The sequence below is a fragment of the Hyla sarda genome, chromosome 1 (genome assembly GCF_029499605.1).
Source record: "Hyla sarda isolate aHylSar1 chromosome 1, aHylSar1.hap1, whole genome shotgun sequence".
In the NCBI taxonomy this organism is placed as follows: domain Eukaryota; kingdom Metazoa; phylum Chordata; class Amphibia; order Anura; family Hylidae; genus Hyla; species Hyla sarda.
Genome location: NC_079189.1, coordinates 303,894,262 through 303,916,513, shown reverse-complemented (window position 1 = coordinate 303,916,513; position 22,252 = coordinate 303,894,262). Strand labels below are relative to the sequence as shown.

Genomic DNA, 22,252 nt, shown 5'->3' with positions numbered 1-22,252 from the left:
ATATCCCTTTTGGGAATTGCACCAGCATTGGTGATGGTATCTCAAAATAGTAAAAACCTGTGGACATTAATGAAATCCCTTTAGTAAAATTTTAAAGTTATCAAAAAACCTTTTTGAAAGATGCAACAAGAAAGGATATGTACACAAATAGCTTTTATAAATTTTGAAAAAAATAAATAAATACAAAAATACAAAAATAAAAATAAAACATTGGTAGGTTGTCTATGTGTAGGCCTGGCTGGTAGTAGTAGTACATCCCTTTGGTGACGATTCATGTCAGGCCGAAATACTGGATGCAAAAATGTTGTCATCATCATGTTTTCAATGTGAAGATGCTGCTCCTGCTTCTTGCAGGGGTAAAGCAGGCAGAGGGAGTTAATGATTGACTCACTGAGGAGCAGACAGTGGACCCCCATTCAGCAGGTGTTTGCTGTTGTAAAGCTGTGGCAAGCTTGACCCTACAAAAATCAAATTTTGCCTCCTTTTTGGAAGATGAAAAAAAAAAAATCTCAAAACTGGCTTTATACCGAAAGTTTTAGAGGTGGTTATTCAGCAGGTATTCTAAATTCCCTATTGGGATTATCTCTACAACAAGTAGTTAAAGAGCCAACCCAGAAGGAGGCCATCTTAGGCTTTGAATTCACAAATGGGGATCGGCTTTGGCATTGATGAAACCTTGGCGTTGGTGTGTGGGCTCAGGTATGTCCTTCATATAAGGATATACTGGCTAATGTCTCAATTTTAACATCAGTTTGCGGGTTAGCCATATGTCACTTTTTACGTCTACCACAGTAGTGCACCTAAATGTATTTATTAAAAATGGTGATTTGCTATCTGATATAACTATAGGTGAAAGCTTGGGATCTAGTGATCATCAGTCATGGTTAATATAAGAACAATGAATAAGAGTCACATCACACAAAAATAAAAGCTTTAGATTTTAGAAAAAAGATTTTTCTAAACCGTTGCATTTAGTAATAAAAAAAATTTAAAAAAAAAAACAGCTATGAAGATAGGGGAATCTATAACATTATGCAGAAAGAGGGTACACAACCTTTAAGAGATTCTAAAGCACAGGCAGAAGAGAAAAAATCTCAGTCAGTGAAAAAAGGAGAAAAAGCATTCTTCAGATATATAAACGAAAAAAAGGAAAATAAAACAAGAATACTTCTGTTCAGTTATTACAGAAGAAAATGAAGAAAAGGGACCTCAGGGAGGAAGACTAATGAATTTTTTGATGCATGTGTCTTTACAGAGGAAGAGGTTCTAATTTAGCTGTCTAAAGTTAAGACAAGTCACAGAAGCCTGATGGGATAGACCCAAAGTTATTAACCGGTTGTTGTCTAAGGACAAGCCGGCTCGTCCTGAGATGGCAACCGTTGCATTGCGTGGGCTCCCGACTCGAGCCCGCGCCATACCGGCTGGCCCCCAGCTGATCCTTGTAGCTGGGGGCCTGCGTTAATAGCAGACATGCAGCGATTGCTGCAGCCGGCTATTAATCCTTTAGCTCACCGCTGTCAAAGTTGACAGCGGCGTCGAAAAGGACATTTAAACCATTCCTGGTGGTCCAGTGGGGTGGATCGCGATACCATCTGTGTATGAGATGGGGGAAAATGTGCTCTTTTTTTAAGCACATATAAAACATAGAAAACTTTTTCTTTTTTTTTTAAACAAAGTATATTAGAAATATTTTTTATTTACCATAAGGAGTGCAATAGCAAAAATTAGTTTTAATGAGAGTGCCCATTTAAGGGGTTAAGAGAGCTTAGCGGTGTACTAGCAAAACAAACATTTATTTAACCAATCACTGGTAACAGGAGTTATCCCAGAAGATAGGAAATTAACAAATGTTGTCCCCATTTATAAGAAAGGTAGTAGGGAGGAATCAGGCAACTATAGGCCAGTAAGTCTGACATCAATAGTAAGGAAATTAATCAAAACCCTACCAAAGGATAGGATTGTGGAACATCTAAAATCTCAGATGGGTTTATTTTTTTGATTGGGTGATTAAAATAATAGATCAAGGAGGTGTAGTAGACATCGATTTAGAAGACTTATCAATAAACTACAGTCATTGAGTTAGGACTCCCATATTGTTTAACCCTTTAAGGACGCAGGGTTTTCGGTTTTTGCATTTTCATTTTTTCTTCCTTACTTTTTAAAAATCATAACCCTTTCAATTTTCCACCTAATAATCGATATTATGGCTTATTTTTTGCGTCACCAATTCTACTTTGTAGTGACAGTCATTTTACCCAAAAATCCACAGCGAAACAAAAAAAAATCCTTGTGCGACAAAATCGAAGAAAAAAACACCATTTTGTAAATTTTGGGGGCTTCTGTTTCTACGCAGTGCATATTTCGGTAAAAATGACACCTTATCATTGTTCTGTAGGTCCACACGGTTAAAATGGTACCCTACTTATATAGGTTTAATTTTGTCGTACTTCTGGAAAAAATCATAACTACATGCAGGAAAATGTATACGTTTAAAAATGTCCAATTCTGACCCCTTTAACTTTTTTATTTTTCCACATACAGGGCGTGATCTGAAGTTTTTATCGGTACCATTTTTGTTTTGATTGGACTTTTTCATCACTTTTTATTCATTTTTTTTAATGGTATAAAAAGTGACCAAAAATAAGCCTTTTAGGACTTTGGATTTTTTTTTACATGTACGCCATTGACCGTGCGGTTTAAATAACGATATATTTTTATAGTTCAGAAATTTACATACGCGGCTATACCACGTTTATTTTTATTTACACTGTTATTTTTTTTATGGGAAAAGGGGGGGTGATTCAAACTTTTATTAGAGAAGGTGTTAAATGATCTTTATTAACACTTTTTTTTTTTTTTTTAAACCTCCCGGTGTCCTGTAAGCTGTTCGGGACGCTGCGATTTCCCTACCGCAGTCCCGAACAGCCCGACTGAGCAGCCCGGATAGTTTCACTTTCGCTTCAGATGCGGCAGTCAGCTTTAATCGCCACGTCTGAAGGGTTAACACAGGGCATCACCGCGATCGGTGATGTCCTGTATTAGCCGCGGGTCCCAGCCGTTGATTGCTGCCGGGACCGCCGCGATATGATGCGGGGTCAACGCGTGACCCTGCGGCATATTGCGGGAGCCGGGCGCAGGACGTAAATATACGTCCTTCATCGTTAAGGAGTTAATGGATCAGGCAGTGGCTTAGGGACAGACAGCAGAGGGTTGTAGTCAATGGAATATAGTCAGAGCAAGGTCTTGTTACCAGTGGGGTACCTCAGGGATCTGTGGTGGGACCAATTTGGTTTAATATCTTGATCAGTGATATTGCAGAAGGTCTCGATGGTAAGGTATTTGTCTTTTTGCTGATGACACAAAGACTTGTAACAGGGTTGATGTTCCTGAAGGAATACGCCAAGTGGAAAAGTATTTGGATAAACTAGAGGAATGGTGAGAACTCCCCTAAAATTGTATGTGAATAAGTGCAAGATAATGTTCTTTGGGCGAAAAAAACCAAGGGCAGAATATAGAATATGTTATAAAGTCCTGGCCTCAGTATCTGAGGAAAGGGATTAATGGGTCGTTGTTTCAGAAAACTTAAAAGGTAGGCAGACAATGTCATAGAGCAGTGAGAAATGCTAGCAGAATGCTTGGGTGTATAGGGAGAGGTATAAGCAGGAAAAGAGGCCTCACGAAGTATTGTGCGTAGTACTGGAGACCATATCTCCAAAAGGATATAGATATTTTGGAGAGAGTTCAAGGAAGAGCTACTTATCTACTCCATGAGTTGCAGGATAAAACTTAACAGGAAAGGTTAAAAGGACCTTAACATGTATAGCGTGGAAGAAAGACGAGAGAGAGGGGATATGATAGAAACCTTTAAATACATAAAGAAAATTAACACAGTAAAGGAGAAAAAGAATAGAAAAACTACCACAAGTAGGCATAGCTTTAAATAAGAGGGGCAAAAGTTTAAAAGTAATATAAGGAAGTATTACTTTACTGAGAGAATAGTGGATGCATGGAATGTACTTCCTGCAGAAGTGGTCACTGCAAATACAGTAAAGGAGTTTAAGCATGCATGGGACAGGCATAAGGCTATCCTTTATATAAGATAGGGACAAAGACTATTCATAGTATTCAGAAATATTGGGCAGACTAGATGGGCGAAATGGTTCTTATCTGCCCACACATTCAATGTTTCTAGGCATCTTTCTCGAATGCACACAATATGCCTGTCAGTAGGTATTGGTGGACTAGTGGTACCTGAAGCCAGTCCACAAGGGCCGTAATATCCTTTAAAACAACCAACCACTGGAAGACAGTGGGAACTTTTGCTTGCTGACACGGCTGCTACTACTACCACCACCAGGGACCGAACTGCTGCTACCTGTACTAGTGTTGGTACTGCATACAACATTCTTACAGGTAGAGGACATGGCCCGGGTACTCTGTCCTCAACCCCATCCATCAATTCCTTTACCGGACATTTAAAAGAAAAAAAAAAATTGGAGGCTACTATTTATATGTTTTGGAGGCGATGTCACTCAGCCGCTTGTCTACTTTGACTCAATACTTTTAACTGCATAGTTAACCCAAATAGAAATACTATATGTTCAATTAAACCCGGAAACTAAGAATAACTTAACCTTAAATGGCTATTACACCTTCACACTGCTTTTCAATTCCTATTTATGCTAAAATACAGGTCCACCTACTGCTTTGCTTGGTTGCTAGGTATTTGTGATGTGATAGCTTTTATGGGCTCGTTTACTGCTGGCTGGGAAGTGTAGTGCACCCACTGGGCACAGTACTGCAGACGACAGGAGGTCATTGTCTGAGGTAAGCCCACTGATCAATGCTTTGCTCTGCTTTGGAATTCTATAGTATTTGTGGCTTTCTGGGATCACTAGTCCTTGCTCTCTTTCAACCTTCTTTATTCAAAATGGCAGTCGCAATGCAGTGCATGGGCCTTTTTTTAGCCTCCTATACACACCCCTATGCTATGTTCTATTGGCATGGGAGCTGTATGACACTTAAATGTAAACAATAATGGGATTACCTGGGGTCATGTGAACTTATTGATAGCTGCACGGTATGCTGGGCTACCCTGACATTATCTCAGTGTTCCCAGTACTTCCTCCTTTCATTTTCTCCTTCATCCCTTCTGTTTTAATAACTCCCAGAGCCAGGTTCGTGTGAGCCAAACCTGGCAATGTTTGAAAGTTTGGTGAGCTGATGTGACTCGAAAGTTCGTAGCGATACCGGGTCGCCAGGCTTGGCGAGCTCATCTCTAGTGCCCAACTATTACACTATGAGATGTCTGTCTATGTAAAAATACATAAACAATTTCCTCATGTGGGTAGGGAATGAGGTGCCACTGACCCAGTTACATGGTTCCTTAAAGGGGTACTACGCCCCTAGCATCTTATCCCCTATCCAAAGGATAGGGGATAAGAGGTCAGATCGCCGGGGACCCCTAGGATCTCCGCTGCAGCACCCCGCTATCATTACTGCACAGAGCACACTCGCTCCGTGCGTAATGACAGGGGCCGGAGCATCGTTACGTCATGGCTCTGCCTCTCGCGACGGCCCGCCCCCTCAATACAAGTCTATGGGAGGGGGCGTGGCGGCCATCCCGCCCCCTCCCATAGACTTGCATTAAGGGGGCGTGTTGTGACGTCACGAGGGGGTAGAGCTGTGACGTCACGATGATCCGGCCCCTGTATCGCCCGTCATTATGCACAGAGCTAGTGTGCTCTGTGTAGTAATGATATCGGGGTGCCGCAGCGGAGATCATGGGGGTCCCCAGCAGCGGGACCCAGGTGATCTGACATTTTATCCCCTATCCTTTGGTTAGGGGATAAGATGTCTAGGGGCAGAGTACCCCTTTAAGTTCATAACAACCTAATCTCTCTTTTACTTAGGCATATTCCAAAAAATCCATTAATTTCTTGAATGTCTGAGTGACTACTTGTAATGGTATGTTACACACTGAGCATTATACTAAAGACACTGACAAAAACACTTTATTGAGTTTGTAACTACATATTATGGGGACAGCGCTAAACTTGGCTCTCGTTGTAAGCTCCATAGCCAATGAATAGAGTCGAGGTGTATATGATGCCATTTTGTTAAAAACAAAAGAATCGGGGCTATTTGCGATCTGACACTTATCCCCTATTTTGTGGATAACTTCATTTCACTCGGAATACCCCCTTTAAAAGGTCGTTAAGAGTACCGGTCATCAAACCATATTTTCTAAACTAACTCAGATTATATTCTCTAACTATTCCTAACACCCCTCCTGCCTTTAAAAAAAAAAAAATGTATGTATCATACCTTTACCCTTGCTCACATTGTGTGAGCTCCCGGCAGGAGAAAGTGGGCGCTCCCCAGCAGGTGTAATGTAACTTAAGCATGCGAAAGCTGTGCCACGCCATGTCCCGCATGCACTTCCTGAGTTTGGTCTCCTGCCAGGCAGGGAGAAGACAAAACTAAGGGTCTATTCACACAGCAGAATTTCCGCTTGCCAAATTCTGCCTCAAATTAAAGCCCATACACTTCTATGGGATTCCGCACTCCTATTCAACCTTCCCAAATTCTGCTTGTGGAATTTCCGCACAGATTCCGCAAGCCGAAATTCTGAAGTGTGAATGGGAGTGTGGAATCCCATAGAAGTCTATGGGATTTAATTTGAGGTTGAAATTCCGCAAGCAGAATTCCGTAAGCGGAAATTCTGCCGTGTCAATAGACCCTCAACTGTTTGACTTGCAGCAGGGAACAGAACAGAGCCACCTGGTGGCTGTTTTTTGCAATCACATTAAAAACATATAATGGTTGAGAATTTTAACATCAATTAAAAAGCTAAGTGTCTTATCATTACATAAGGAACAATAAATTAAAAGTTTGGTTTGGTGACAGGTACTCTTTAATGTTGATTTACTTCTATACCCAATCTATTCTGTGTTTTTCGTCTACCACTTAAATACGTGCTAAACAATCCTTTTTTTGTTTAGTGTTTTATCTTATTATGTAGATTGTCACTAAGCAAGGGGAAGAGACAAAGGCAAAGTCCAGTAGGCAGGCAGGATCAGGAACACAGGATCAGCAGACAGACAGACTTCAGAGACCTAGCATTGCAGAATACATAACCTTGTTGAGGCATGAGACAACAAGTGGGGCAAGTTTTATACAGGGAGTGTCTGGCAGGGATTGCAGGAGAATCCATTAGTGAGTGCACTCTGTGTCTATAACATACAGCCAGTGCTCGCGCGAACCCTAAAGGACAGAGTGGGAACTGCAGCAGGAGACGCTTGAGAGCAGAAAGACCAGAAAGCACAGCAGACACATGGCACAGAGGAGGTCGCCTGATGCTGGTAAAAACAAGGACACATGCTAAACTAGTGGTTGCAAACCAGCAGCGTTAGGGTGGGTTCACACCACGATTTTCTATACAGTTTTTGGATACGTTTTTTTTTTTTTAAACCCCTTAAGGACTCAGGATTTTTCAGTTTTTGCACTTTCGTTTTTTCCTCCTTACCTTTTAAAAATCATAACCCTTTCAATTTTCCACCTAAAAATCCATATTATGGCTTATTTTTTGCGTCGCCAATTCTACTTTGCAGTGACAGTCATTTTACCCAAAAATGCACGGCGAAACGGAAAAAATAATAATTGTGCGACAAAATCGAAGAAAAAATTCCATTTTGTAACTTTTGGGGGCTTCCGTTTCTATGCAGTGCATATTTTGGTAAAAATTACACCTTATCATTATTCTGTAGGTCCATACGGTTAAAATGATACCCTACTTATATAGGTTTGATTTTGTTGCACTTCTGGAAAAAATCATAACTACATGCAGGAAAATTTATACGTTTAAAAATGTCATCTTCTGACCCCTATAACTTTTTTATTTTTCCACGTACAGGGCGGTATGAGGACTCATTTTTTGCGCCGTGATCTGAAGTTTTTATTGGTATGATTTTTGTTTTGATCAGACTTTTTGATCACTTTTTATAAATTTTTTAATGGTATAAAAAGTGACCAAAAATGCGCTTTTTTTGACTTTGGAATTTTTTTGCGCGTACGCCATTGACCGTACGGTTTAATTAATGATATATTTTTTATAGTTCGGACATTTACGCACACGGCGATACCACATACGTTTAATTTTATTTTTTTTTACACTGTTTTATTTTTTTTATGGGAAAAGGGGGGGGATTCAAACTTTTATTAGGGAAGGGGTTAAATGACCTTTATTAACACTTTTATTTTTACATTTTTTTTGCAGTGTTATAGGTCCCATAGGGACCTATAACACTGCACACACTGATCTCTCCTCCTGATCACAGGCGTGTATTAACACGCCTGTGATCAGTGTTATCGGCGCTTGACTAATCCTGCCTGGATCTCAGGCACGGAGCAGTCATTCGCCGATCGGACACCGAGGAGGCAGGTAAGGGCCCTCCCGGTGTCCGGTCAGCTGTTCGGGACGCCGCGATTTCAACGTGGCGGTCCCGAACAGCCCGACTGAGCAGCCGGGTCACTTTCGCTTTAGAAGCGGCGGTCAGCTTTGACCGCCGCTTCTAAAGGGTTAATACCGCACATCGCCGCGATCGGTGATGTGTGGTATTAGCCGCGGGTCCCGGCCGTTGATGAGCGCCGGGACCGACGCGATATGATGCGGGATCGCGGTGCGATCCCGCTTCATATCGCGGGAGCCGGCACAGGACGTAAATATACGTCCTGCGTCGTTAAGGGGTTAAACCGTATGCAACCATACAGCAAACCGTGGCCATAGACTTTCCATTCAAAACCGTATGCACCATATTGCATACGGTTGTCTCCGTTTTTCACACCACACGGTTTTTAACTTTTTTTTTTTCTGGACAGAAAACCGTGGCCTACCACGGTTTTTGGTCCAGGTGAAAGACTGTATTAACCCGTATACGTATTTTTTTTATTTTTTTTTTATTTTTTTTTTATTTTTTTTTAAACATGGGAGTCAATGGGAATCGTACAGACCTGTATGTGCGTAAGGTTCCATCCAGTTTTTACCATACGGTATTTGACTCTGCACAGTTTTTTTTCTTGGGATTTCAATCAAACAAGTGAAACTTTATTTATAATGGAGTGAAAAGTTCAAAACGTATACGTTTTTTTTCTTAAAAAAATGCATGCAACCGGGCATCATTTTTCAAACCGTATACGGTTTTCAACCGTATGCAGATAAAACTTTGTACACAAGTTTTGATACAGTTTAGTCAGGTTTTGAGGAACACGTTTTTTTTTATCAAAAACCTGAAAAAAAAACTGTATTGCAAAAAGGTGGTGTGAAACTACCCTTACAATATCACACGTGTGCACGATTTGTATGCACAGCATAGTAATAAGATTTGTAAACAGAGCTCAACTTTCTGCTGACTGTAAATCAAACAGGGAATACCCCAAGTGCATTCGGAGCCTAATAAACATATTTTGATTTTTATTGATCTCTCAGGAATGGCACCCCTAGGAAGATAAGGTAACCATTATTTTAATCTGCACTAATAGGCACTACCAGCAGGTTAGTGCAGGTGATAGCCCTAGGAAGCATTTTCATATTCTGCCAGGTTTGTATTTTCAGGGGATATATGCATATTATTATTATTTTTTTTTTTTTTTTTTTTTTTACTTCAGGCACTATTTGGGACATATTTTTTTTAACTAGTGTAGAGGTAGAGTGGTGCAGCTGCCCAAACCAACCAATTAGAATGAGTAATTTATTTATTTAAAGACCTCTGAAAAATTAAAGAAGCAACCTAATTGGCTGCTCTGGGCAACTGCACCACTCTTCATTTAGAAAGGTTTAATAAATCTCCCCTATGTGTGTATGTGAGAAGTGTGAATATTGTTCATAAACCCAGGCAGTGAAAGGCTTAGACTATGTTACACCGCAGAATTTCAGCACAGAATTCTTCATAAATATTCTGTATGAATTTATAGCCAGTACACTTCAATGGAATTCCTGCAGTGGAAATTCTGCTGTGTGAATGGGACAGTGGAATCCCATTGAAGTGTATTGGCTATAAATTCATGCAGAATTTTCATGCAAAAAAGTGCAGATAAGTGAACATAGCCTTAAAGTGTCATTTTGGAAAAAAAAAATTCAGATGTTTCACAGCGAAATGTCAAAAGTTTTGATCGGTTTAGGTTACAGTTATGGCAAACCCACCGATCACTAGAAGGAGCAGAAAAAAGCAAATGGTAGTGTGCTTCATGGCTCGCAGTGATCTCCATCCTGTGGCCCCATTATAAAAGTCTATAGGGCTGTCCTTTGAAGCAGGACATAGATTACTGTGGGCCAGAAAATGAAAACAGACCTTAAAATGTCTGTCATTTCAAAAACTTTTGATGTGTCAAAGAGACATGTCAAGGACTGAGACACCAACTGATCAAACCTTTTTACATGCCTCTGTTCTTTGAAAAGACAAGTTGTTTTTAAAGACAAGGACACTGAGGTCTGTGTTTCAACTACAGCATATTTTAATTTTGAATACAAAATAAACAACAATCTGAATTTTATGATTCCGTGCTTATGTTCTGAAAATGAACGACTGTACCTGATTGATTTCTTCCTGTGTTGATTTCAATGACTTAATAATGGTCTCCAGTTGAATCTTTCCCGCTTGGATACTCTGTTCCAACTGAGCCTCCTCCTGCTGTAAACGATTTAGCTCTGATTTGGCCCTATTTAGCTCTTCTTCCTGTGCCTGCACATCTGATTCTTGGGACTGAATCTGTACCTTTAGTGAGGAGATCTATGAAAAAGTAGAACGGGACATAAAATTTATTAAAATATATTTTGTTGTATTGCTACCCCATTCATAGTTACATAGTACGGTTGAAAGAGAGACACATATCCAGCAAGCTCAAACCCTGGAGGTGAAACAAAGAACTGGTTCGGCTACCTTCTGCAGTCCCATAGGGGGAGATTTATCAAAACCTGTGCAGAGGAAAAGTTGTTCAGTTGCCCATAGCAACCAATCAGATCGCTTCCTTCATTTTTTTTTAGAGGCATTTAAAAAAAAAAAAAAAAAAGAAGTGAGCTGATTGGTTGCTATGGGCAATGCAGCAACTTTTCCTTTGGACATGTTTTGATAAATCTCCCCCATAGAGTTTAAAAAGAATAGCAGTGTACATACTCAACTGCCACTCCATTCAAATGGTTGCTGGGGACATGGGGTGACCTCTTTAAAATGTTTCTTCTTATTCAAGGAGAAAATCTCATTGTCAGAAAGTTTTGCCCAACTACTGACACTGCACTTGGCTCCAGTCATTGAATGAGTCAAGATCTAGCAAGGAGATAATTATATCTATCACACAAACAAATCTGTTTAGCTTTTGATAGGATGTTAAAGCACATGACAGAGATAAACCTGTGAACAAGAATTAGACCTTGGGAATACTCTAGCAAATGTATTGCGCCATCTGTCTCAAAGTGAAGCTTATGCAGGAGAAAGAAACAATATAATGTGGCATACATCAATACATTATTGGGGAGATTTATCAAAACTTGTGCAAAGAATGAGTGGTGCAGTTGCCCATAGCAACCAATCAGATTGCTTCTTTCATTTTCAAATGGGCCTCTGAAAATAGAAAGAAGATATCTGATTGGTTGCTATGGCAACTGCTCCGCTTTTCCGTTGCACAGGTTTTCATAATCCACTTTTCCTTTCCACGGGTTTTCATAATTCTCCCCATACATCCTCACTTTTAAGCAGATTTCTTTACCTAATACATCTGACCTTTTCCAGTTACCCCTTAACGGAGTAAATGTAAATCCTGGTGCCCTGGTACTTACTGCACCAGGTTATTTACATCCTGCAACGTCTACAGACTATATAGCAAGTGCACAGGCTGCACTCACTTTATAGACAGAGTGACAGCTGCTTTCAGCAGCAGTTTACTAAGTCAACAATCCAGCTGATGTCCAGCATTAACCCTTTAAGTGACTGAAGAGCCAGAATGAAGCATCCAGTACCTGAATGACAACCCCAGCAACATACATATGTGGGTTTGATCCGTTTCCATGCCCACCAGAGGTCTCCTTACCTAGTCTGAGCAGGTCATGGGGCGATGTGCTGATGTCTATTAGTCTGCCAGACTCAATTAATAGATCCCCGATCACACTGAATGCAATAGCATAGCATTATTCAGTATTAGCAAACTAATTGCTAACAATAGTCCCCTTTGGGCACAAGAATTTTTCATTTTTGCTCATTTATTTTTTCTTCCTAACCTTCTTATAGTTAACACCTTCAATTACCGTATTTATCGGGGTATACCACGCACCGGCCAATAACACGCACCCTCATTTTGCCAAGGATATTTGGGTAAAAAAGTTTTTTACCCAAATATCCATGGTAAAATGAGGGTGCGTGTGTGCGCATGTATACCCCGATACACCCCCAGGAAAGGCAGGGGGAGAGAGGCCGTCGCTGCCGGCTTCTCTCCCCCTGCCTTTCCTGGGGTCTAGAGCCCTGCTGCCGGCCCTTCTCTCCCGCTGGCTATCTGCGCCGCTGCCCGTTCTCTCCCCCTGACTATCGGTGCCGGCGCCCCATTGCCGGCACCGATAGCCAGGGGGAGAGAAGCGGCGCCGGCAATGGGGCAGCGGCTCCGACAGCCAGGGGGAGAGAAGGGGCAGCGGCACCCGTTGCCTCCCCCCATCCCCGGTTGCATAATTACCTGTTGCCGGGGTCGGGTCCGGCCTGCTTCAGGCCTCCGGTGTATGTCCCCTGCATAGCAACGACGCAGGGGATGCACACCGGAGGCCTGAAGCAGTGCGGACCCGACCCCGGCAACAGGTAATTATGCAACCGGGGATGGGGGGAGGCAACAGGTCAGCGGCGCCAGCAATGGGTGTCGCTGCCCCTTCTCTCCCCCTGTCTGTCGGCGCTGCTGCCCCATTGCCGGCGCCGATAGTTAGGGGGAGAGAATGGGCAGCGGCGCCGATAGCCAGGGGGGAGAGAAGGGCCGGCAGCAGGGCTCTAGACCCCAGGGCAGGCAGGGGCAGAGAAGCCGGCAGCGCTGGCTGTCTCTGCACCTGCAAAGCCGCTGCAGTTCATTGATTTAAAGCGCCCGCTTTAAATCATTGAACTGCAGCGGCTTATCGGCGTATAACACGCACATAGACTTTAGGCAAAAAATTTTAGCCTAAAAAGTGCGTGTTATACGCCGATAAATACGGTATCCACCTAGACACCCTTAGGAGAGCTTGTTTTATTTGTGCCACCAATTGTTTATTCTCAATCTTTATTCTGTAGGTCCATACAATTAAAATGATACCCTACTTATATAAGTTTCATTTTGTCATACTTCTGGAAAAAATCATCACTACATGCAAAAAATGCATACGTTTAAAATTGTCATCTTTTGACCCCTATAAAACTTATTTATTTTTCCACGAACGGGGCGATATGAGGGCTCATTTTCTGCGCCATGATCTGAAGTTTTATCGGTACCCTTTTTGTTTTGATCAAACCTTTTGATCACTTTTTATAAAAAAAAAATTTTTGGTACAAAAAGTGACCAAAAATACGCTATTTTTGACTTTGGTATTTTTTTGTGCGTACGCTATTGAACGTGCGGTTTAATTAGCTATATATTTTTATGGTTCAGACATTTAAATCACATTTATTAACTTTTTACTTTTTTTTATTCAGTGTTATAGCCCCCCCTAGTGGCTATAAAACTGCATGCACTGATCTCTTACACATAGGAATGCATTGATCAGTGTTTTCTGTGCTTGATTGCTCAAGCCTAGATTTCAGGGTTGGAACAATCAAATGCCGATCAGACAGCCGGGAGCAAGGTAAGACACCTCCCACTGTCCTGAAAGCTGTTTGGGATGCCGCGATTTCTGAACATTTAATTTTAATATTTCAGACATTTATGCACGCCGCAATATCACATGTTTATTTTTGTATACAACATTTTTAAGACTAATGATTCTTAAAATCATTAAGAACCGCATGATGTGTCATTGACACAAAACCACAATGTCATTCTTCTGATACGCTCCGGCTACCGGCTGGTAGCTGCCTTCCCTCCCTGCACCCGGGTGAACAGTTTCTGTTTATGGCCATTGTTTCATTCTTTTCCGAACATGCTCTGTATAAGGACATCACTTTAATAAAGTTAGAATTTCTTACGTCCTACATGGCGAGTGTAGGCATGCTTTTTTCCTCTTTTGGATTTTTGTGAAACTTTTATAAAGCAAGGGGTTTATTCACATAAACTTTTTTTTTTTTTTCCTTTTAATTACATTTTATTCACTTTTTTTTAGCACAGCATTGATCAGTGTTATTGGTGCTCCATTACTACAGGCTTTTGAAGCTTTCCTCAGTGCTGGCATAACGGAGCTAGGTTAGGGACCTCCTGCCCATCCTGTCAGCTAATTGGGATCCTGCGATTTTGTCACAGTAGTCCCAATTAGCTCCCTGAGCATACAGAAATGTTTCCTGTTTTAGACGACACAATCTACTGCGTATAAAGGGTTAATGCTACGAGGAAAAAAAAAAAACTACTTGCAATTATTAAACAGTACTGAACAGTACTGAATATCTATTAATACCATAGACCAAATGCAACAATAATGCAACAATGTAAAAGAGAAAAAAAAGGCATAATCAGGTGTTTACTCCTGCTCACCATTTGGCCTTCCTCTTGGCACTTCTGTCTGACATCACTAAGCATGTCTTTTAATTTAGCTTTTTGTTGGTCCATTTCATCCAGTCGGTCCTGGGCATCCTGCTTTTGTGCTTCTAATTCTTGTAGTGTTGACGTCTCACGGTCCAAATCATTTTGTAGTTCCTAAAAAGAGAGATGTCAAGTAAACAATGGTATTCATTCTGTGCTCTGTTATGTAGTCTTCTTTACCCTCATCATGATTGCCATGTTCAAGACACAAAGGGGAAAAGTAATTTGCACTTTAAATGGTTAAATAAATCCTTATTAATGTAATGAATTAAGTGTCCTTGTCGTTTCCAAAGACTTCTGCCCTATCATAGAGACAAGGCAAAAGTTTTGATTGTTTGTGGTCTCATATCCACCCTGTGGCCAGAATTTAAGTCCATTGGGCAATCCTGTGAAACAGAACATGGATCGCTGCAAATCGGGGAGTGAAGCACTAAGGCCCCCGACTGATTCAAACTTTCACATGTCTTTGTGATAGGGACATGGTCAAGGGCCAAGTTTGGCTTTCCACCCCTTAAGGACCGACCCATTTTTTACCTCAATGACCAGGCTCTTATTTTTTCATTTGACATGTATCTCTTTAAATGGTAATAACTTTAGAAAGCTTTTTCTGAGTGGAGCGATTCTGAGATAGTATTTTCGTGACATATTGTACTTTATATAACTGGTGCATTTTTGTTGGCACATGAAGCATTTTTTGTGAAAAACTTCAAAATATTGTGAAAAAAGTGAAAATTTCTGGCGTTTTTTAATTTTATTTTTTATGGTGTACACTGTGCGGTAAAAGTGATGTTATATTTTTTCTGTGGGTCACTATGATTATGGTGATACCCATTTTATATAGCTTTCTATGTTCTTTTTCCTTTTCTGAGCAAAATTCTTTTTCTGCCATTCATTTTCTAACAGCCGTAACTTTTTTATTTTTCGTCCGACGCCATTGAATAAGGGCTTATTTTTTGCGGGATGAGCTGTACTTTTTCTTGGTATAATTTTTGTGCTACCTTTTGATCTTTTTTTATTCCGCTATTTGTACCAAAATTGGCGAATTTTGGGCTTTTTTTAATGTTTTTTTTACGGCGTTCACCGTGCGGGATAATTTACATTATAGTTTTATAGTACATGTCATTACGGACGTGGCAATACCAATTATGTATACGATTTGTGTTTTTGATCTTTTTGGGGGATAATGCAGGGCTTTTATTGGGAAAGGGGCATTTTTTTATTTTTTTATTTTACACTTCATACTTTTATTGAACTTTTTATTAGATTTTTTACACTTTTTACAGGTTATACTGTGCTGCAATATATTTGTACTGCAGCACAGTATGACCTGATGAGCTGCACACACTACAGCCTCTGGCTGGATCTCGCAGGCATCCGTAGCAGGCATACAGGAGGTCATGATCTGATCTCCTGCTGCCATAGCAACCAACAGCGACCTGCGATTGTATCGCGGCACCGCAGTTGGAGAGTGCCCCCCCTGTCAACACCATAGATGCAGTGATCAAGATTGATCCCAGCATCTATGGGGTTAATGCTGCCGGGAGTGGCGCGATCGCGGCTCCGGCAGCTGCGGTGGTACTCCGGCTGTGATTGACAGCCAGTTCCCGCCGCCAATCTCCTGCGCTGCCCGCGGCAGTGCCGGAGATCGCTAGGACGTATGCATACGTCCAATTGCGCGAACGTGTCGGATGATTGGACGTATGCATATGTCCTATAGCGGGAAGGGGTTAAAGGGGTACTCCACTGGAAAACTTCTATTAAAAATCTATCACTTCTATTAAAAAATCTTAATCCTTACAGTACTTATCAGCTGCTGTTATATGATCCACAGAAAGTTATTTATTATTTTATTTTTTTTCCTTTCTGCCTGACCACAGTGCTCTCTGCTGACACCTCTGTCCGTTTTAGGAACTGTCCAGAGCAGAATAGGTTTTCTACGGGGATTTGCTCCTACTCTGGACAGTTATTTTCAAGTAATTTACAAATCTATCAGGTAAATTATTGGGGCTCAAGGTCTAGGATATGGGTACAAATATTTATTAATTGATTAAAAATGACAATACAGATGCGCGATATGCTACCTGTGGCTCACAGTGCCCTTGTGTGCGAACATGAACAATAAATGATAATAAAAATCTAATATAAAAACCACAATTATAAATTAATATAATTACTCACACCGCTAGTACCAGGAGAAGGCAGAATCTCCAGCAGTGTGCCCGCATGGCCTTACAGCAGAGAGCAGTATATTGGAACCCAGCGCTGCCAGCTATCAGTGAACCGGGAGATCGCAGTATCTACAATATACCGGTAAATAGCAGCGCCTTCACAGCACCGGAGATCGCAGCATCCAAATCCCGAGGGGACCGGTGAGCATATGTACACTATCATCAAGTGCCATTTTTCCATATTCTTTATGCAGCACTGAGCGCTATAATAACATTCTATGCAATACTAATAGAGACTGTTATCTGAAGGTCAATGTAGCTGACTGTCATTCCTATTGAGTTGCTACAGTTATTTCTATTGAATTGCTACATTATATATAGCAGAAGTGATCATTGCAAAAGAGATACTGTTGCAAGGAGTATATACTAAGACATTCACCTCCTTTGAGACATTGTGAATTATTGGAACTTTTACAAGTATTCTGCTATTGGACTTGAAAGGAGAAAACTTTTGACAGTTATTATATTTTATTTGGTCTCAGTAATTATAATATTAACAATATTTTATAATTGTGGTTTTTAGATTAGATTTTTTATATTATTGTTCCTGTTGGCACACAAGGGCCCTGTGAGCCACAGGTAGCATATCACGCATCTGTATTGTCATTTTTAATCAATTAATAAATATTTGTACCCATATCCTAGACCTTGAGCCCCAATAATTTACCTGATTTATTTATGTTTTCGGACACTGTGGGTAAAGGTGTCAGATTGGGCAGCCCAGCTCGTTTTGGTAGCTAGACGGACAAGAGCCTCTCCAAATTCTTGAATTTTTAATTTACAAAATCGGTTTAACTTTCGGGCACCAGTTGATTTAAAAATAAATAAAAATATGCTTTCCAGGGGACTACCCCTTAAAGGGTTTGTCAAGGAACACTTTCTTTTTCAATAAGACAAGAAGCTTTGATATATAATGGCCCTCATTTAATATAGTAAACCAGACATGTTCTGTCGGGTTGTGTGCCAGATTCTGCCTGCGCCAGAATTGAGAAAACCCTGGCAAACTCTCCATTTTACTGAGAAAACCAAAAAAAGGGGCATGGCCGTCTGGAAAAGGGGGCAGTCACCAAAAAAGGGGTGTGTTCCTGACATTTTCACAAAAACCCAATATATTTACTAAGGTTTCCACAGAAAATGTGGTGGATTTGAGCTGCCAAAACCCTGACAAGTGCAAAATTTAGGGAAATCTTAATAAATACTGTGGAAAAAAATAGTAGGGAATTAAAACCCACATAGAAACCTACACTCCACTCTACGTAAATCAGGGCCAATGTGTTTAACAAGAAGAACCCCTTCCTCTCTACAGAGATGAGCCATGTAGCATATAAACCTATGTTCTTCATTCTGAAGCATAAACTCTCTGAAGCAAGTAGGCTCCAGAAATTAAATTATACAATCCCCATTCAGTGGTATAGAACACCTGAAAATCTCCAAAAAATGTATTCATCAGTCATCAATCTGTGTTGGCTTTGTTTCAGAGAAGTATGCTCCAAACTGAACATCTGATATACTTGTTGGTCAATAGCTAGTCTTTGGAGGAATGTCCAGGTCCTTTATACTGCTGTCACAAGACTGACTATCCAGTGAACCCCAGAGGCGACCTTCCTATATATGATCCCTGTATATTTATCTCGCATCTAAACAGGTCCCTACTGGGTTTCTTTCTGCAGGTGGTTCACTAGGTTATCCAGAGACTTTCCTAGGAACTCCAGTACACCTCCCTCAAGGGTCATGTGGGCAGTTGTTCCAAATTTCTTAATGAGGATGAAGGAATTTCATCCACACATGAGTGCCGTAAACATAGCGCCAAAAGTGTGGTTGAGCATGACACACAAATGAGGCAAATTCTGTAATCTGATACATACCTGTACCTCTGTGCTTTTCTGTCTAATAGCATCTTCCTTCTCTCTGATTTCCTGTTCCAAAACATATTTTTCTCTATAAGAAAAGGTTAAATTTAGTTATTAAAACGTAATCATTACAAAATATCAGCCAAACTATTTAATGGTTGCACTAGGCTAGGAGAAAGTTTGTGCCGGCACAATTGCACAATACCAAAAAAAATATATATATAGCAAGGTGAGCCAAGGGTTAAGCAGGGGATTAGCCCCATTAACAGTCCATAGAGAGGAAAGGGAGTCAACGGTGGTGCAAATCCGTATGATGTCAAGTGGTGAACAAAGATACCATAGAAAAAAAGTACGGACGCACTCCTCTGGAGACGATAAAACTTCATGCTTTATTGATGATTCATTAAAACAGTTGCCCGGGCAACTGTTTTAATGAATCTTCAATAAAGCATGAAGTTTTAACGTCTCCAGGGGAGTGCGTCCGTACTTATTTTCTATGGCATCTTTATTTAGTGGTGGCATTTCATAATGTTTGGACTTTAAATCTATAAAAATATAAAAAGGTGTAAACATCTTGCAAATAATGTATTAAAATTAAATATTTTATATCTAACTACACCTAACGCTGGCTCACCTTTGTAAATGAGCTATCTCCTGGCTGATGTCATCTAGTTCTTTCACACCAGTGAAATCTCCAGAACCAACAGAGCTGGAACTGTCCTAAGAATGAGAAAGAAAACATTTTAACATATATAATATCTATGATACAATAATTGAATAACTATAAGAAGAACCTTATGTTATGCTTAACGAGGAACTAGCATTTCTCTGGAAATCTAATAGGATACTAAGATAATTAAAAGCCTTAAAAGATTCTGACTGTTCTGTGAGATTTGGGCTTCTGAGCTGAGAGACTGTATACAATGAAGAAGATCTTTGCTCCCACCTGACCAGGAGCTTCACAGTCAAACATCATGATAGATATTTTTAGTTCAGCGGCAAGAGAAGAAAACTTCTGGTCAATCTGAAGAGTCTCTCAACTGAGATACAAAGCAAGTCAGGTTACTCACAGATCCTCTTCCACTTTCCCACTTCACATAGCCTGTCACTATTGCTAGCTCTGTCAGAAACCCAGATTATTTTATCAGATGTCTGATAAAATAATATTCTGCAGAAGGATGGAGCTTCTGGATAAAGGTAGAAAATCTTACTTGATGATTTAGCGAATGAATGCTTACATTTTTAAAATAAGCTTTTGGCAAATTTATAAGAATAAAAACAACAAATCATTTTATGTACTATGCATGAGATCTTCTCAGATAAGATAGGCCCACCGTAACAAACTTTTATAAAGTGTAATTCACATCAAAGTAAACTACTTAGAAAATAACACCTGCAAACTGAATAGTAACGGATATTAGCACATACAAGAATACTAATTTAGACTGGATTTTTCTAAGTCAACACACTAAGGGTAGGTTCACACATTGCTGACATGTTAACCAAATGTACATTTTCAATAAAGGTCTATGCATTTATGGCCTTTCATTTGTTGACTGCATGGTCCTTCTAGTAGTACTATACAAATTACATGGAGCAGCCATTGAAGCAAAACCTGGAGATCACCCAGAAATAATTACTCAAATTAGCCAGTAACCTCTATGGGAAACCCCATTGATACAAAACTGCAACTATTTAAGCATATAGCTTCCACTACTTGAGATCCTAAAACATAGGTCAGAGCTAAACTGCAATTTTTTTGGCCACATAGATAATTTTTACTTCTGAGTGACAGCTGCAGTTCACGAGATTGCATACCACTATGAATTTGTTGGGATTAGGCAGCAGCTCCACAGTACAAATTCAAATAGTAGCGCTATGTAAAGTCTCAGTGTAGCCTAGGCCTAACTTGTTCAGAAAATCTGAAATGAAAAGCTACTTCAGGAATAACTTGCTGATAGAATAAACATTTTAAAATGGGCACTGTAAGATGCAGAATTTTTTTTATATGTTGTTACTGATGAAAATTAAAGACCTTTTGTAAGATGATTGTTTACATTTTTATTTTTTATTTTATTTTTTTTAATAAAGGAAACTGCTCCTTAAAATCCCACCACTATGGTTCCCCATACCTACTGGGACACTAACCACTTTTGCAGAAGCATCAGGCTTGTACAGGAGTCATGGACAAGAGATGAGTCATGGACAAGGCTGCATGAGCAGACACACCAATCACCTCCCATTAAAAGGGAGGGACACGCTCCCTTCTCGAGAGGATTTCTAACATTTTGAGCTAATGAAGAGAGGTATTTTTTATAATATAAGTGAATGAGGTATAAAAATCAGATGTAAATGCTCAAGATTAGGTACTGAGTAACATTTTTTTGTAGGATCTGACAGATATGCTTTAAGCAGTGTGATAAAATCATAGCAAAGAAAATCTAGTGGGGTGCTCAAGTGTTGTAGCAGTCTTAAATGAAACCACGCCAGTTAATGGCAGCAACATCGCGTGGCCACTGTCCATATAGGCATAATTTCATATGCATGCAGCTGCTGCAATATTAGAACATCACCTAAAAATCCAGCCTAAATTAATGTGTACCTGTCATTTGCAAACAGTTTTCCTATCAGGTAGATAATAACATGATATTTATATTTGTAATATACATTTGTTAAAAAATTGTGTATATATTTGGGTGAAAAAAAAAATCCTCTTGTCCCTGCAACAGTATCTATGTGCAGAGACCAAATATTGATTGACAAGCCAGGGGCCTGCACAGAGCCCTGCTTGTCCTGCCCACACAGGAAAAACATAAGTCAGGTTACAAATGAGCTTATTAAAGCATCAAATTTAGAATTATTTTAACCAATTCTGGGCTGCAAAATTTAGTTACTAGTGTTGCCAAAAAAAATACATCACCAAGGGGTGGAATACTGTATAGGTTACTGTAAGGATAATTGAGATAATGCGTGACTTTTCTAATAAAAAAGTGCTGCTTCAGTATAAAAGTGGCATGGTTTAAGTGTAGTGATTTAAATAAATTATACATTAAAAAAAATGCAACATTTAAAAAAACTGGGCAACTTCCACAAACATGGCAAAACAATTTGGTTAATTTTGTACAATTAAAATGCCATTAAGGATAAAGTGCAAACCAGAAAAGAAGGGTGTAAAAAGTTGTATATGATAAATTTCCCCCAATGTATCCATGGCATCTTCTATACGGTCAGATACATGCAAAACTGTACCCTCCCAATCTCCTGGTCGAGGTAACCTATCGTAGAGTATACACTGCAAACTGAGCATTTACAATGCTGTTCCAATTACCAGATATAAAATTATGAGTATAGCTGGTCAAACAATGTTTTATGCATTGGACAACAGTAGGGTCCTGATAATTTCAAGTCAAATTTCAAGTCAACAGGAAAATGAATTTCGAGTCAATA

At 40.0% G+C, this 22,252-nt stretch overlaps 1 protein-coding gene across 4 annotated transcripts in view; it reads right to left on the bottom strand.

The window, feature by feature from the left end:
* The window catches only part of EPS15L1 (epidermal growth factor receptor pathway substrate 15 like 1), a 247,297-nt gene that overhangs the window by 134,625 nt on the left and 90,420 nt on the right, over positions 1-22,252 (bottom strand). For all 4 annotated transcript variants that reach the window (XM_056518167.1, XM_056518165.1, XM_056518164.1 and 1 more), the window contains 4 exons: positions 19,440-19,525; positions 18,821-18,893; positions 14,680-14,841; positions 10,590-10,787 (listed from right to left, as the gene is read on the bottom strand). In XM_056518167.1, the coding sequence (XP_056374142.1) occupies positions 10,590-10,787; positions 14,680-14,841; positions 18,821-18,893; positions 19,440-19,525 (519 nt within the window). The remainder of the gene's footprint in view (positions 1-10,589; positions 10,788-14,679; positions 14,842-18,820; positions 18,894-19,439; positions 19,526-22,252) is intronic.